At 44.1% G+C, this 15,851-nt stretch overlaps 1 protein-coding gene across 2 annotated transcripts in view; it reads right to left on the bottom strand.

Moving 5' to 3' along the window:
- LOC121718800 (NACHT, LRR and PYD domains-containing protein 12-like) overlaps positions 1-15,851 on the bottom strand; it is a 58,662-nt gene that overhangs the window by 17,134 nt on the left and 25,677 nt on the right. For both annotated transcript variants that reach the window (XM_042104016.1, XM_042104017.1), the window contains 7 exons: positions 10,356-10,529; positions 9,033-9,206; positions 7,543-7,716; positions 6,247-6,405; positions 5,668-5,841; positions 2,909-3,082; positions 2,458-2,631 (listed from right to left, as the gene is read on the bottom strand). In XM_042104016.1, the coding sequence (XP_041959950.1) occupies positions 2,458-2,631; positions 2,909-3,082; positions 5,668-5,841; positions 6,247-6,405; positions 7,543-7,716; positions 9,033-9,206; positions 10,356-10,529 (1,203 nt within the window). The remainder of the gene's footprint in view (positions 1-2,457; positions 2,632-2,908; positions 3,083-5,667; positions 5,842-6,246; positions 6,406-7,542; positions 7,717-9,032; positions 9,207-10,355; positions 10,530-15,851) is intronic.

Below are 15,851 nucleotides of genomic sequence, written 5' to 3'. Positions count from 1 at the left end.
ACTTCAGCGGTTGAGAGTGTTCTAACTGGTAGCATCATCACCTGGTATGGGAACTCCACAGTTAGAGATTGTAGTACTCTGCAGAGAGTAGTGCGCTCAGCTGAACGTACTATAAGAACTCAACTCCCTGCTCTACAAGATATCTATTCCAGAAGAGTACTCCTAAGAGCCCAAAAGATTCTGAAGGACAATGGATTATTCCTACCGCTGAAATCAAGAAGACGCCTATGTAGTCACAAAGCCAGAACTGAGAGACTCAGGAGAAGTTTTTATCCCCAGGCCATCCGAACTCTGAACTCACACTATACTGACTTTGCACACATTCACTCCTCAGCACTCTCAAACATTTCCCAACTCTGAACTCACACTATACTGACTTTGCACTCATTCACTCCTCAGCACTCATGACCCCCCCCCCACACACACACACACCCACACACACCTACAAGACTTTTAGCACTTTTACACTTTTACATCCCTCTCCCTATGCTACAGACCTTTTATTTATTTTCTTATTTCATCACACGTCAAAACACACACACACACACACACACACACACACACACACACACACATATCTGACTTTCTCCAACTTTTGCACACTTTTTATTTATTATTTTTGATTTCTCCTCCATCTACCCATGTCCTTGATTGCCTAGCCTTTCTTCCCCCCCACCCCCCACCCCACCCCACCCCCATCCCCAACACACACACTTACATCATCACTGTCATCACTTCACATACATACAGCACTCCTCTACATACTTGCTGCACACTGCCCCCCCCCCCCCCCCCACATACACAGCACATTGTCTTCAGGATCTTCTCCAACACACATCCTCTACATACTTACAGCACACTACACACACACTACACACACACACACACAGTCACTGCTCCACTCCCGCCCACACACACATCTTCACTGTCATCACTCACATACATTACATACAGTACTCTGCTTGCTACAGTAAGCCTCCTCTACATACTTGCTGCACACTGCCCCCCCCCCCACATACACAGCACATTGTCTTCAGGATCTTCTCCAACACACATCCTCTACATACTTACAGCACACTGCCCCCACCTACCCACCTACACACTACACACACACACACACACACAGTCACTGCTCCACTCCCCTCCCGCCCACACACACATCTTCACTGTCATCACTCACATACATTACATACAGTACTCTGCTTGCAATAGTAAGTCCCTGCCCCCCCCCCCCCCCCTACATACACAGCACATTATTTCATCAGGAAGCTTCTCCAACACACATCCCCAACATACTTACAGCACACTGCCCCCCCCCCCCCTCAATACACAGCACATTGTCTCATGAGGAAGCTTCTCCAACACACATATTGCACACTGCCCTCTCCCCACATACACAGCACACTATCCCATCTCCCCTGTCATCCCCCCAACACACACACCAAGACCCCTGGCAGTTGGGTTAGCCCCTTGAGCCGTGGATCTGCCCAAGGTTTCTTCCTTGGTAAGGGAGTTTTTCCTTGCCCCTGTTGCTCTTGGGTGCTCCTTGCTCTTGGGTGCTCCTTGTTGGTGCCCCCCACCCAATCCCAATCCTCCCCCACCTTTTTTATGCAGCCCTTGCCACTTAATCTACTAAACCCCTCTTCTACTGCACTTTTTACCCCCCCCCATTAATGCACAAATAGGCTGACACCAGACATAATTTCACTGCATTTCTTACTTCCAGTAACTATATGCATGTGACAATAAACTTCCTTGTATCCTTGTATCCTTGTAGGTCCTTCAGTTATAACTCACCCTAGTGTCTATATGATAGTTAGGGTCCTTCAGTTATAACTCACCCTAGTGTCTCTATAGGATAGTGTAGGTCCTTCAGTTATAACTCACCCTAGTGTCTCTATAGGATAGTGTAGGTCCTTCAGTTATAACTCACCCTAGTGTCTCTATACGGATTGTGTAGGTCCATCGGGGCTAACTCACAACCTGCTCAACTACTCAACCGGAAGTTCAAATACAAAATGAACATAGATGCCCCACCCCCCGTGTTGTCGTGCGGAATAAGGTGAATATGATCTTGTGTTCAGTGATAACTCACCCTAGTGGTTTTATATGATCTTGTGTCCTTTAGTGATAACTCACCCATATGTCTATATAGGATAGTTAGGGTCCTTCAGTGATAACTCACACAAGTGTCTCTATAGGATAGTTAGGGTCCTTCAGTGATAACTCACCCAAGTGTCTCTATAGGATAGTTAGGGTCCTTCAGTGATAACTCACCCTAGTGTTTCTATATGATTTTGTGTCCTTTAGTGATAACTCACCCTAGTCTCTCCAACTGAGAATGAGGGTCTTTCGGTGATAACTCACACTAGTGTCTCTATAGGAAGGTTAGGGTCTCTCAGTGATAACTCACACTATTGCTTCTATATGATTTTCCGTCTTTCAGTGATAACTCACCCTAGTCTCTCCAACTGAGAACAAGGGTCCTTCAGCACCCGTGCCAGAAGCTTTACTCCTGCATCTCCTGGGTTGTTTGAGTTGAGGTTCAGCCACCTCAGGTGGGTGGGGTTAGAGGAGAGGGCAGCAGCCAGGTCAGCACAGCCCTCCACTCCCACAGAGCAACAGCGCAACCTGCAGGCAAACATTTCACATGTCTGTAAACTGAATTGTGTACACCGCACTGGTCTGGACTCAGATGCAGGTATGAGAGGCTATGCAAGCAAGGAAGCTAAATCCACTAGTATCTGTTGCTAGCATGTCTGTTAAAAAAGGAAGGTGGGTGTGCTAGCAATCCACTAGTATCTGTTCCTAGCAGTGTGTGTGTGTGTGTGTATGTCTGTGTGTGTGTGTAGGTGTGTATGTTACGGATGTTGGAACATCTTATCCACAATCCAGACTTTCCACTCACCCCAGTCTCTCTAGTGTACAGTGAGGGTCCTTCAGGAAGCCACTGAGGTGCTTGATGCCCAGATCTCCTACATTGTTGCAGTTCATGTTGAGGTCAATGAGGTGAGATGGGTTTGCCCGGAGAGCAGAGCACAGGGCGGCCATGCCCTGGTGAGAGATCCCACAGCCTTTCAACCTACAGAGACAGGAAGAGACAGCAGCCTTTCAGCCTTCATAGACAGGAAGAGACAGCAGCCTTTCAGCCTTCAGAGACAGGATGAGAGAGCAGCAGCCTTTCAACCTTCAGAGACAGGAAGAGACAGCAGCCTTTCAACCTTCAGAGACAGGAAGAGACAGCAGCCTTTCAACCTTCAGAGACAGGAAGAGACAGCAGCCTTTCAACCCTCAGAGACAGGAAGTGAGAGTAGCAGCAGCCTTTCCACCTTCAGAGACAGGAAGAGAGAGTAGCAGCAGCCTTTCAACCTTCAGAGACAGGAAGTAAGAGCAGCCTTTCAACCTTCAGAGACAGGAAGTGAGAGTAGCAGCCTTTCAACCTACAGAGACAGGAAATGAGAGTAGCAGCAGCCTTTCAACCTACAGAGACAGGAAGTGAGAGCAGCAGCCTTTCAACCTTCAGAGACAGGAAGTGAGAGTAGCAGCATTTCAACCTTCAGAGACAGGAAGTGAGAGCAGCAGCCTTTAACCTTCAGAAGCAGGAAGTGAGATCCCACAGCCTTTAATCCTTCAGAGATGGGTAAAGACAGATGCTGTTTCCTAAAGTCGAGCATGCTTTTTTCGATAGAATGTTTCCTTGCGAGTCGGGTTCTACGAAGATGAGGCTAGAGGCCTCCCGAGCATTCTCAGGTTCTACGAAGATGAGGCTAGAGGCCTCCCTAGCATTCTCGGGTTCTACAAAGATGAGGCTAGAGGCCTCCCTAGCGTTCTCGGACTGTACTTTGGACGGTTCTGTATGAGCGCTTCCACTTTTAACTGCATCTGTTTATCTGTTTCAGTAGGGGCGCTGCATCTGTTTAGGGCGCTGCATCTGTTTATCTGTTTCAGTAGGGGCGCTGCATCTGTTTATCTGTTTCAGCAGGGGCGCTGCATCTGTTTTTCTGTTTCAGTAGGGGCACTGCTTCTGTTTATCTGTTTCAGTAGGGGCACTGCATCTGTTTATCTGTTTCAGTAGGGCCGCTGCATCTGTTTATCTGTCTCAGTAGGGGCGCTGCATCTGTTTATCTGTTTCAGTAGGGCCGCTGCATCTGTTTATCTGTTTCAGTAGGGGCGCTGCATCTGTTTAGGGCGCTGCATCTGTTTATCTGTTTCAGTATGGCCGCTGCATCTGTTTATCTGTTTCAGTAGGGGCGCTGCATCTGTTTATCTGTTTCAGTAGGGGCTCTGTTTATCTGTTTCAGAAGGGGCTCTGTTTATCTGTTTCAGTAGGGGCACTGCTTCTGTTTATCTGTTTCAGTAGGGCCGCTGCATCTGTTTATCTGTTTCAGTAGGGGCTCTGTTTATCTGTTTCAGTAGGGGCACTGCTTCTGTTTATCTGTTTCAGTAGGGCCGCTGCATCTGTTTATCTGTTTCAGTAGGGGCGCTGCATCTGTTTATCTGTTTCAGCAGGGGCGCTGCATCTGTTTATCTGTTTCAGTAGGGGCACTGCTTCGATGCATGTCAACACAGAGGATTATGAGTATTTTTGTACATGTAAGGATCCACAGATGCATCCATGAAAATTCTCAGAACGAAAGGGTGCGAATTTAGGAGTATGTTTGACATAGGAACAGTCACCGAGTGGTTAGTGGTGTTCATTGATGTTCCAAAACAAGTAGCATAGCGAAATACAGTTTCTGTCATGTTTTATTTGGCATTTTGTAAAATCCCATTGATTTCTGTTGGAAGACTCATTGCACGTTGATATTACTGCACCACTATTCTTCAGGCTCAAATATTGAGCGGAAGTTTATACGCGGTTGTGAGGTGTCTGAAAAAATAGTTCCACAATAGCAAATAAGAGGGCTGGAAATCATACATTGCGCCGATATATTTGATTTTAATAATCAACGAACACCACTAACCACTCGGTGAGTTGCACAGTTTTGAAAACGAACATTAAGGGTTGTTTTAGGACATGTTTGAGCATGCCTGTTGCAGCCACTCTGTTCTAGTCAAAGGCGATTCAAAACGAGTCAGAAAAGTCAAGACAGGACCAATCGTCAAAATTTCGGTGTCCACCACTCTAGTTCATCCAAAACAAACCAGAAAAGGGACTCAAAGCACTAAATACCGGAATTTTCAGGAAGTGAACATGCTCTCCGTAGACGGGCTCTGGTAGAGACAACCGTATTTGTCTAACATGTCTCACCTTAGCCAAGCAGATCACATATCTCATTTTTGTCTCATGTGTCTCACCTTAGCCAAGCAGATCACATATCTCATTTTTGTCTCATGTGTCTCACTGTAGCAAAGCAGGTCCTGTGTCTCATGTGTCTTATCTTAACAGAGTAGATCATACAGCATGTCTCATTTGGGTCTCATGTGTCTCACTGTAGCAAAGCAGATCACATATCTCATTTTGGTCTCATGTGTCTCACTGTAGCAAAGCAGGTCACATATCTCATTTTTGTCTCATGTGTCTCACTGTAGCAAAGCAGGTCCTGTGTCTCATGTGTCTTATCTTAACAGAGCAGACCATACAGCATGTCTCTTATGTGTCTCATTTGTCTCACCTTAGCAGAGGAAATCATATAGTATATCTCATATGTGTCTCATGTGTCTCACCTTAGTCTCTTGAGGGAACACTGTGGCTGTTTCAGCACCATGGACAGCAGCTGGAGCCCAGAGTCCCCCACCTTGTTGCGGCCCAGGTCCAGCTCTTGGAGGAAGGAAGGGTTCAAACGCAGCGCTCTCGCCAACGCCCCACAACCAGCTGTGTTGAACCTACAGACTCCTAACCTACAGGTAGAGAGATAACAACCACACACACACACACACACACACACACACACACACCAATGCCAGAAAGATAGGGTTCAAATGCAATGCTCTGGCCAAAGACCATCGACATAGTGAACTGGACCTCCACACCCTTAAACCACTAATACAGAATGAGAACAATCAAAAATATGTGCACACACACACACACACACACACACACACACACACACATAAACACACACACACACACACACACACAAACACACACACACACACACACACACACACACAACTAATCCTAAAATGTGCTGATTGTTTAGTCTGAGGTCACTCACCCTAAAAAGTGCTAATTGCTCTGACCCTTAAAGGTGCTGATTGGTCAGGCCTCTCACCTTAAAGGTGCTGATTGGTCAGGCTACCCACCGCAGTATCTGGAGCTTGTATAGGCGCTCCTGCAGAGCTGTGGAGAGCTGGAGGAGGGCGGAGTCAGCGCAGAGGTTCTTGCTCAGATCCAGCTCTCTCAGAGGGGCGGGGCCTACCGTCAGAGACACTCCCCCTTCTCTGATGCTGCAGTCTCGCAGTCTGACAGGACACACAGCAGCAGCAGTTATCTGATTGGTTCATCCTGCTCTGATGTCATAGCCAGTAGTTATCTGATTGGTTCATCCTGCTCTGATGTCACAGCAGCAGAAATTATCTAATTGGTTCATCCTTCTCTGATGTCACAGCCAGCAATTGTAATTGTAGTAAGGGATAATGCCCGACGAGGTGTCCATTATCAGAAATAAATGGACGACGCGGAGGCGTGAACCGTCCGACGCGAAGCGGAAGTCCATTTATTTCTGATAATGGACGCATCAAAGGGCATTATCCCGTTTATAACATGGTCACTTGGTAAATGAGTCTAAAATCGTTAGTTTTTTCAGCTATTTACAGTTGATTCCATTGTTGCGAAGCCTGCCTCCAGGCTCAACCGTCGTCCTAATATCGTTGTTATAGTTACCATTCATATACATTGATATGGAACGGCGGTTAAATTTTTTTTTACCAGATCTACTTCATAGGTGTAGTATATCACTTTTTAAATGACACCCTTTTCAACCTAGACCATGGTATAAATTAATTTATTTGAACTGGGACAGTGCACAAACAACATCAATAGATGTCTTGTGCCAGGTTGTAGCAAATTGCTTCCGCCTGTAGTCTCTGGGCAGATAGATGGCGCAATAAAATACAGACAACATATTTACAGTATACAGTACAGATACATCAAGTCATACAAATCTACAGACATTATTGTCCCCCTATCCCACCCCATCTAGAGCTAAAACTAGACCGCCCCCCCCCCATCTAAAGCTACCCCCCCCCCCCCCCCCCCCTCAAAAACACAGTTATTTAGCAATTCATTGGTGGGAGCCAAGTCTGCTTTGCAATAGTTTTATCATTTGCTAACACTAAGCACACAGGTACAAAGGTTTTCTTAGATTGGGTAATACTGCTGTGAGAACACAACAGTGTTTTGTCACTTTTTTATGTTTTCACAATGTAAAGCAGATTTAACTACATCTCTGCAAAATTTGACATTTATGAATAATATATACCTTAGCATGTGCCACTCTCTACCTGAGTTTGTCCAGGTGGGATTGCGGATGTGTCAGTATGTCTCTACATGAGTTTGTCCAGGTATGTGAGATTGCAAATGTGTCAGTATGTCTCTACCTGAGTTTCTCCAGGTGGGATTGCGGATGTGTCAGAATGTCTCGGAGGAGTTTCATCCCCTGGTCTCCTACTGGATTCTCGCTGAGGTCCAGTTCTTTCACGTGTGAAGGGTTGGACTGCAGAGCTGACGCCAAGGCACCACAACTCACATCACTGAGACCACAGTTCACTAGACTGAACACACACACACACACATATATATATATATATGTATACAGCATAAAACAGCTCAAAACAGCTCACATCACAGTCCTGTTATTTGTTGTTAACTCCATATGTTCACACTCTATTAAGGCGAGACACAACAGGTGAATAGGGTACAATTTTTAACAAGCAGATTCCCAAGTTGATTACTTACATTAATATGAGAAAATGTATTACAAGTTTCTGTAATTTAATGTTTACATATGCAAATTAGCCATTCTCTGATTAAATATGCGCTAATTTGCATACATTTTAAAGTATAAGTATAAGTATATACCCAATCCGTGAATTAGTGAAACACACTCAGCACACAGTGAACACAGTGAGGTGAAGCACACACTAATCCCGACGCAGTGAGCTGCCTGCAACAACAGCTGCGCTCGGGGAGCAGTGAGGGGTTAGGTGCCTTGCTCAAGGGCACTTCAGCCGTGCCTACTAGTCGGGGTTCAAACCGGCAACCCTCTGGTTACAAGTCCGAAGCGCTAACCAGTAAGCTACGGCTTCCCCCCAAAAAAAACACGAAAATTGAGCATTAGATACAGCCAGGTTCAAAATGATGTTTTCATTGTGTTCAGATATGAGATGGGGGGAAAATGACAGAGTGATTTATGGATATCTACTTTTGTTATCCTGTAAATCAGAATATGCTGTCAATTGCCATGTTTTAGGCATAAAATGTCATGTAAGTCAGGCTAGGAATAATATATCAACAAACCCCTCTGTAAAAATATTCTAAATATAGTAAGGCATAAGTCTAGAAAGTGTGGTGTATGTAAGTGCTTCTGAAGTGGAGTTTTCGTGCTCAGAGTGGGAGAGGAAACTCATTTTGAGAAAACAGCCTTGAAAGACAGCCAATGAGATTCCGTTCTCAGCCTAGAACTCACCTTTGAACTTTCGCAATTTGTTGCTGATACAAAGGAAGTGTCCATATATGGATCACATAGGGCGATACAGGAAAAAAAGAGCTTTCCAACAGTACTACACATGATATGTTTTGGATCACGGTCGCGAGAGTGCATGCAAGGTTAGGAGAAATATACAGGCGCGAGTAGACACAATATAATGAAATAAACACCTAAATGTGTAAATCTGATTTTTGTTGTAGTAGTGTGATAGAATACATGCTAAGGTAACAAACTAGCTCAAAATCTCGAAAATGACCAGTGCATGAAAAAACAATGTTTTCACCTGCCGTGTCTCGCCTTAAATGTCCACTTATTTGTATTAACAGCATGTGTTTAGACTGTCTATTAGATGTCTTTTTGTTCATGTGATATGTTGATCACCTCAACCTCTGTAGTTTGCATTGCTGATCACCGAGTGATGTCATCACATGCTTAACCCCCAGGTCTAGCAGCTGATTGGAGCTCAAGTCCATCACACTCAAATAGGCGGGGTTTGAGCAAAGGGCCAAACCCAGCGCAGCTCCACCCTCCTCCCGAATCCCACAGTCGGTCAACCTGTAGAGACACATACATTACAGCCCCTCAACCTGTAGAGACACATATATTACAGCCCCTCAACCTATAGAGACACACATTACAGCCCCTCAACCTATAGAGACACATACATTACAGCTGCTCAACCTATAGAGACACATACATTACAGCTGCTCAACCTATAGAGACACATACATTACAGTCACTCAACCTATAGAGACATAAACATTTCAATCACTCAACCTATAGACACACATACATTACAGTCACTCAACCTATAGAGACAAATACATTACAGTCACTCAACCTATAGAGACATATACATTAAAGCCCCTCAACCTATAGAGACACATACATTACAGCCCCTCAACCTATAGAGACACATACATTACAGCCACTCAACCTATAGAGACACATACATTACAGCCACTCAACCTATAGAGACACATACATTACAGCCCCTCAACCTATAGAGACACATACATTACAGCCACTCAACCTATAGACATTTCACCTTATTTGCTCTGGCGGAGCATTCCAAATCATTTCCACCAAAAGTGGCTTCATAAGATGACAGTGGAGCACTGAGGCATTGAGGCACTTTTGTAAACAAACAATGGCTGTCGTTGTTCAGCTGTGTCTGCATTGAATGAGCTGGCCATGATTCCAAGTTGGTGGCAACTAAACCACCAACTTGGAATACACCCCTGGACAGTGTTTTGGAATACACTTGGAATACACTCCTGGATAGTGTTCTGGAATACACCCTGGACAGTGTTTTGGAATACACTCGGAATACACTTCAAATACACCCCTGGACGGTCTTTTATTAGAAGAACAACCCTTTTGTTAGGGTCCAAACCCATACTTCAATTGAGAAATGGTCTGCTCTTACCCAGGCTAACGCATCATTGTTCTGCTCTTACCCAGGCTAACGCATCATTGGTCTGCACTTACCCAGGCTAACGCATCATTGGTCTGCTCTTACCCAGGCTAACGCATCATTGGTCTGCTATTACCCAGGCTAACGCATCATTGTTTCAGGATCAAAAGATCAATAAAAGGACAAATATACAGGCATGTTGACTGACTGATAAGTAGTAGATTACTTTATTAATTCATTAACTGATCAATCTGATCAATCGATTGATTGATTGATTGATTTCTCACCAAAGCTTTTCCAGCTTGCAGGATGGGTCTTTCAGGAACAAGGCAATCTGATTGGCTCCTGAGTCTCTGATGTAATTCCTGCTGAGGTCCAACTCTCTCAGATGGGTGGACTTTGATCTCAGTGCGGAGACTAGAGGGCCACACCCCTCCCCACTTAATCCGACATCAGTCAGCCTGTAAAGAGAAGAAATATCATGACTCCTCCCTTATCTGAGTACAGAACTATAGACTACAGGGCAACTGAAATGGCAACAATCGTTCAGGGCTCAGCTCACTAAAATATGACTTCGACAGACAAAAAGGAGCTCATTTGGCATCATGGCTTTGCAATTTGCGTTCGGTTTGCATTAGTAGTTCAATATTTAGTCACATAGGACTTGGCTGATTGAGTTTTTCTCTGCCACTACGAACATTGTTGACAGTGTAGGTCCCACCCTTTCCTTGATTTTAATTGGCTGGCTAGAGAGAAGTGACATTGACAAACCAATCAGGAACTGATAAATTAAACTCATTCGTAGCAATCTTATTACGATAAAAACTTCTTCGGTGAAGCAAATTCCTCCAAAACGCAACTTACACTTGCTTTACTTAATATTCGATCACTGTCAAATAAAACTGCCCTGGTTAATGAAATTATTACTGACAATCATATAGATGTTATGTACCTTACTGAAACCTGGCTTAAACCAGATGAATACCTTCCATTAAATGAGTCTACACCTCCCTCCCATTTGAATTAGCATGTACCACACCACACTGGCAGGGGAGGTGGAGTAGCTACAATCTATCAATCTAGTCTTCTCACATCTCCCAAGCTCACACACAAGTTTAAATCTTTTGAAGTTCTAGTCCTCAATTTTTTACCGCCAGACTGGAAAACTGATCAGCCTGTAACTGTGGTCACATTGTACAGACCCCCTGGCCCCTACACTGAATTCTTAGAGGAATTTTCTGATTTCCTTTCCACTTTAACTATCCAAACAGAAAAAATACTTATATTGGGTGATTTTAATATTCATATGGATAATGTGCACGATTGTCTCACAATTGCATTTCAATCCCTAATTGACCATGTCGGGTTCTGCCAAAATGTTAATTCACCCACGCACCGACATAACCATACTATTGATCTAGTCTTGTCATACGGCATAAACATAGAGCAGTTAACAATCTTGCCACAACACCCGACCTTAACTGACCACCATCTAATTACTTTTACAATGACATTACAACATGCAGTACCTAATTTATCTGAATACTACAGCCGCGGCTTATCTGAAAAAACTAATGCAGACTTTCTAGAAAAGATTTCGCTTACGCTTGCCCTATTCCGGACTCATGTGGTGGCCTATCAGAAGGCCCTTTCCTTAATCCAGCCCATTCCGGACTCATGTGGTAGGCCTATCAGAAGGCTCTTTCCTTAATCCAGCCCATCCCGGACTCATGTGGTAGGCCTATCAGAAGGCTCTTTCCTTAATCCAGCCCATCCCGGACTCATGTGGTAGGCCTATCAGAAGGCCCATCCCTTAATCCAGCCCATCCCGGACTCATGTGCTGGCCTATCAGAAGGCCCTTTCCTTAATCCAGCCCATCCCGGACTCATGTGGTAGGCCTATCAGAAGGCCTTTTCCTTAATCCAGCCCATCCCGGACTCATGTGGTAGACCTATCAGAAGGCCCTTTCCTTAATCCAGCCCATCCCGGACTCATGTGGTAGACCTATCAGAAGGCCCTTTCCTTAATCCAGCCGAGGTCGACTTGTTTACTGATAATGTGATGAACTCATTACGCTCAACCCTTGATTCAGTAGCACCACTCAAAAAGAGAATGAGAAAACAAGTAAGGCGTGCTCCATGGTATACCACACAGACAAAAACACTCAAACAAACAGCACGTAAACTTGAACAAAAATGGCGTACCACTAAATTGGAAGTTTTTCGGCAAGCATGGAAAGATAGCCTTATCACCTACAAAAAAGCACTCAACGAGGCTAAGTCAACCTACTATTCCTCGCTGATCGAAGAAAACAAAAACGATACAAAATTTCTCTTTACCACAATCTCCCGCCTGACAAAGAGCCACACCGAAGTAACCGAAACTATCCCTATTTGCCTAAACAGTAATGACTTCATGAATGTTTTCAATGACAAAATTGAAACAATTAGAGATAAGATTAATAACCAATCAGTCTCACCAAATATTCATACTCCATTGCTGAACGCTAGCGAAAACATAATTGACTCACAGATGAGACAAACAACGTTGAATTCATTTACACCTATTGACATATTAGACCTCACTTCCACAATCTCTTCATCAAATCTACAACTAGTCTACTAGATCCTATTCCTACCCATCTTCTGAAGACTGCTCTCCCTTTCTTGGACAATGCCATGTACCACAGTCGTTTAAGTTATCTGTCATTAAGCCATCCCTCAAAAAGCCTACCCTTGACCCTGACAACCTGGCCAACTATAGGCCTATATCTAATCTCCCTTTTTTGTCAAAAATACTAGAAAAAATAGTGTCCAAACAAATTGGTACCTTCTTGCATATGAATAAAATCCAAGAATTATATCAGTCTGGTTTCAGAGCTCACCACAGTACTGAATCAGCCTTAGTTAAAGTTTTTAATGGCCTCCTCATCGCTGCCGATAATGGACATATATCAATATTGGTCCTCCTGGACCTCAGTGCTGCCTTTGACACCATAGACCACAACATACTACTCCACAGGCTTGAACATTCGATAGGCATTAAAGACTCAGCACTCGCTTGGTTTAGATCATACCTTTCTAACCGCAGACAGGTTCACAATAAACCGTCTACCCAGACTATTGTAAAATATGGGGTGCCTCAAGGCTCAGTACTAGGGCCCCTGTTATTTTCTCTCTATATGCTTCCTCTAGGCACAGAAATTAGGAAACATGGCATTAAATTTCATTCTTATGCAGACGATACACAACTATACCTTTCCATAAAACCTGACGAATTGACTCCGTTAGCCAAACTTGACACATGTATACGAGACATAAAGACATGGATGACAAATAATTTCCTGCTTTTGAACTCCGATAAAACAGAAGTCATGGTTTTAGGTCCTAAAAAGATGAGGGATATCCTATCCTCATCACAGGCTACATTTACTGATCTTCGACTATCCTCATCCACATGTGTTAAAAATCTAGGAGTTACAATTGACCAAGACCTATCACTAAGTAATCACATAAAACAGATTACCAAAGCTTCATTTTATCACTTAAGGAACATTTCAAAGATAAGGAAGTCTTTATCCTTACCAGACGCTGAGAAATTAATCCATGCTTTTGTCACCTCAAGGATTGATTATTGCAATGCTCTATACGCTGGCTGCAATAACACCTGTCTAAAGAGCTTACAGCTTATACAAAATGCAGCTGCTCGCACACTCACTAGAACTAAAAAATATGAACATATTTCCCCTATCCTGGCATCTCTACACTGGCTGCCTGTTAGAAGTCGCATTGACTTCAAAATATTACTTCTAACATACAAAGCCATTAATGGCCAGGCACCAGAATATATTAAAGATCTCCTAGTCCCATATAACCCACCCAGACCGCTACGATCACAGAATACTGGCCTTCTTGTAATTCCAAGAATCTCAAAAACTACAGTAGGAGGCAGAGCTTTCAGCTATCGCGCACCCCTCCTCTGGAATAATCTCCCTACCTCAATTCGACTAGCAGACACCCTCCCTATTTTTAAGTCTAGACTTAAAACATACCTCTTCACTGCCTCCCATAGTTAGGTATGGTGCATGGAAATTCACCCACCTCAGGGATTTTTGGAATGGACCACCCTGCTGAGTCACGCGTGAGATGGTGGTCACTGACCATACCTGCGCTGGTGTCGACTACCCCTCACCATGCCTTAGTTATGCTGCTATAGCATAGTGCTGTCATGGACTTTTCATGTGTCACGCCGTACAACCCCCCCCCCTCGCCTCTCTCTCCTTCTCTCTCTCTCAACTCTCCCTCTCTTGCCTATTCCCACCATGGTATACTGTAACAATATATAGTACTACTGATTACTTATTGACATTAACCATTCTGATTTTCAGTAATACTAACCCACTCTACATCTCTCTTTCTTCCCCCTTACTGTACCTCACTTGTGAGGTATATCATCACCAGTCATCAACCATCCATGTGTTGGCCCTCCTCTCACCTGAAGTCCCATCCCCGATTGCCCTATTACTGCCCCCTATCTGGACTCCTGGCCCATACAGCCTAGCGACCCACCACCTGCCTATGACAACTCCCTTCCCCTGGACAATTCCAACGCTGGACTATTTGAACTTTCTGTCACTAAATCAGGATTAATGAATTATCAAACCGGATATGTAATCATCCCACCTCTTGTAACTTTCACCTCAGGTGGCTTTAAACACCATGTCCTATTCTCTACACCTGACTAACATATGCATTTGTCATGTATACAGACCTTACTGTCATGTACTGACCCTAGGCAGATGGTCAGGCCCTTGAGTCATGGATCTGATCGAGGTTTCTTCCTATATGTTTCTCCAATTCTAGGGAGTTTTTCCTCCCCCCTGTTACCCTGTTACCCATGGGCCTCTCTCTTGCTTTTCTTTTCTTCCTTTCTTCCCTTCTTTCTCTGATTGCCTACATTCTGTAAAGCGCCATGATACATGTGTTATGTTTTGGCATCTATAAGCACAATAAATTGAATTGAAATTGAATTCCGTTTCAATCAAACTCTCTCTCACACACTACTATACTCTCTCACATACACTACTATACTCTCTCATATACACTACTATACTCTCTCATATACACTACTATACTCTCTCACATACACTACTATACTCTCACATACACTACCAAACTCTCTCACATACACTACTATACTCTCTCATATACACTACTATACTCTCTCATATACACTACTATACTCTCTCACATACACTACTATACTCTCTCATATACACTACTATACTCTCTCACATACACTACTATACTCTCACATACACTACCAAACTCTCTCACATATACACTGCTATACTCTCTCACATACACTACTATACTCTCTCACATACACTACTATACGCTCACATATACACTGCTATACTCTCTCACATACACTACTATACTCTCTCACATACACTACTATACTCTCTCACATACACTACTATACTCTCTCATATACACCACTATTCTCTCTCACATACACTACTATGTGGCCCACTGGTTAGCACTCCGGACCTGAAACCGGAGGGTTGCCAGTTCAACCCCCAACCAGTAGGCACGGCTGAAGTGCCCTTGAGCAAGGCACCTAACCCCTCACTGCTCCCCGAGCGCCGCTGTTGTAGCAGGCAGCTCACTGCGCCAGGATTAGTGTGAGCTTCTGTTCACTGTGTGCTGAGTGTGTTTCACTAATTCACGGATGGGATAAATGCAGAGACCAAATTTCCCTCACGGGATCAAAAGAGTAT

Source organism: Alosa sapidissima, chromosome 9 (assembly GCF_018492685.1).
Source record: "Alosa sapidissima isolate fAloSap1 chromosome 9, fAloSap1.pri, whole genome shotgun sequence".
Lineage (NCBI taxonomy): Eukaryota > Metazoa > Chordata > Actinopteri > Clupeiformes > Clupeidae > Alosa > Alosa sapidissima.
Note: the sequence above shows the minus strand (reverse complement) of the source record. Positions and strands in the feature narration are given on the sequence as shown.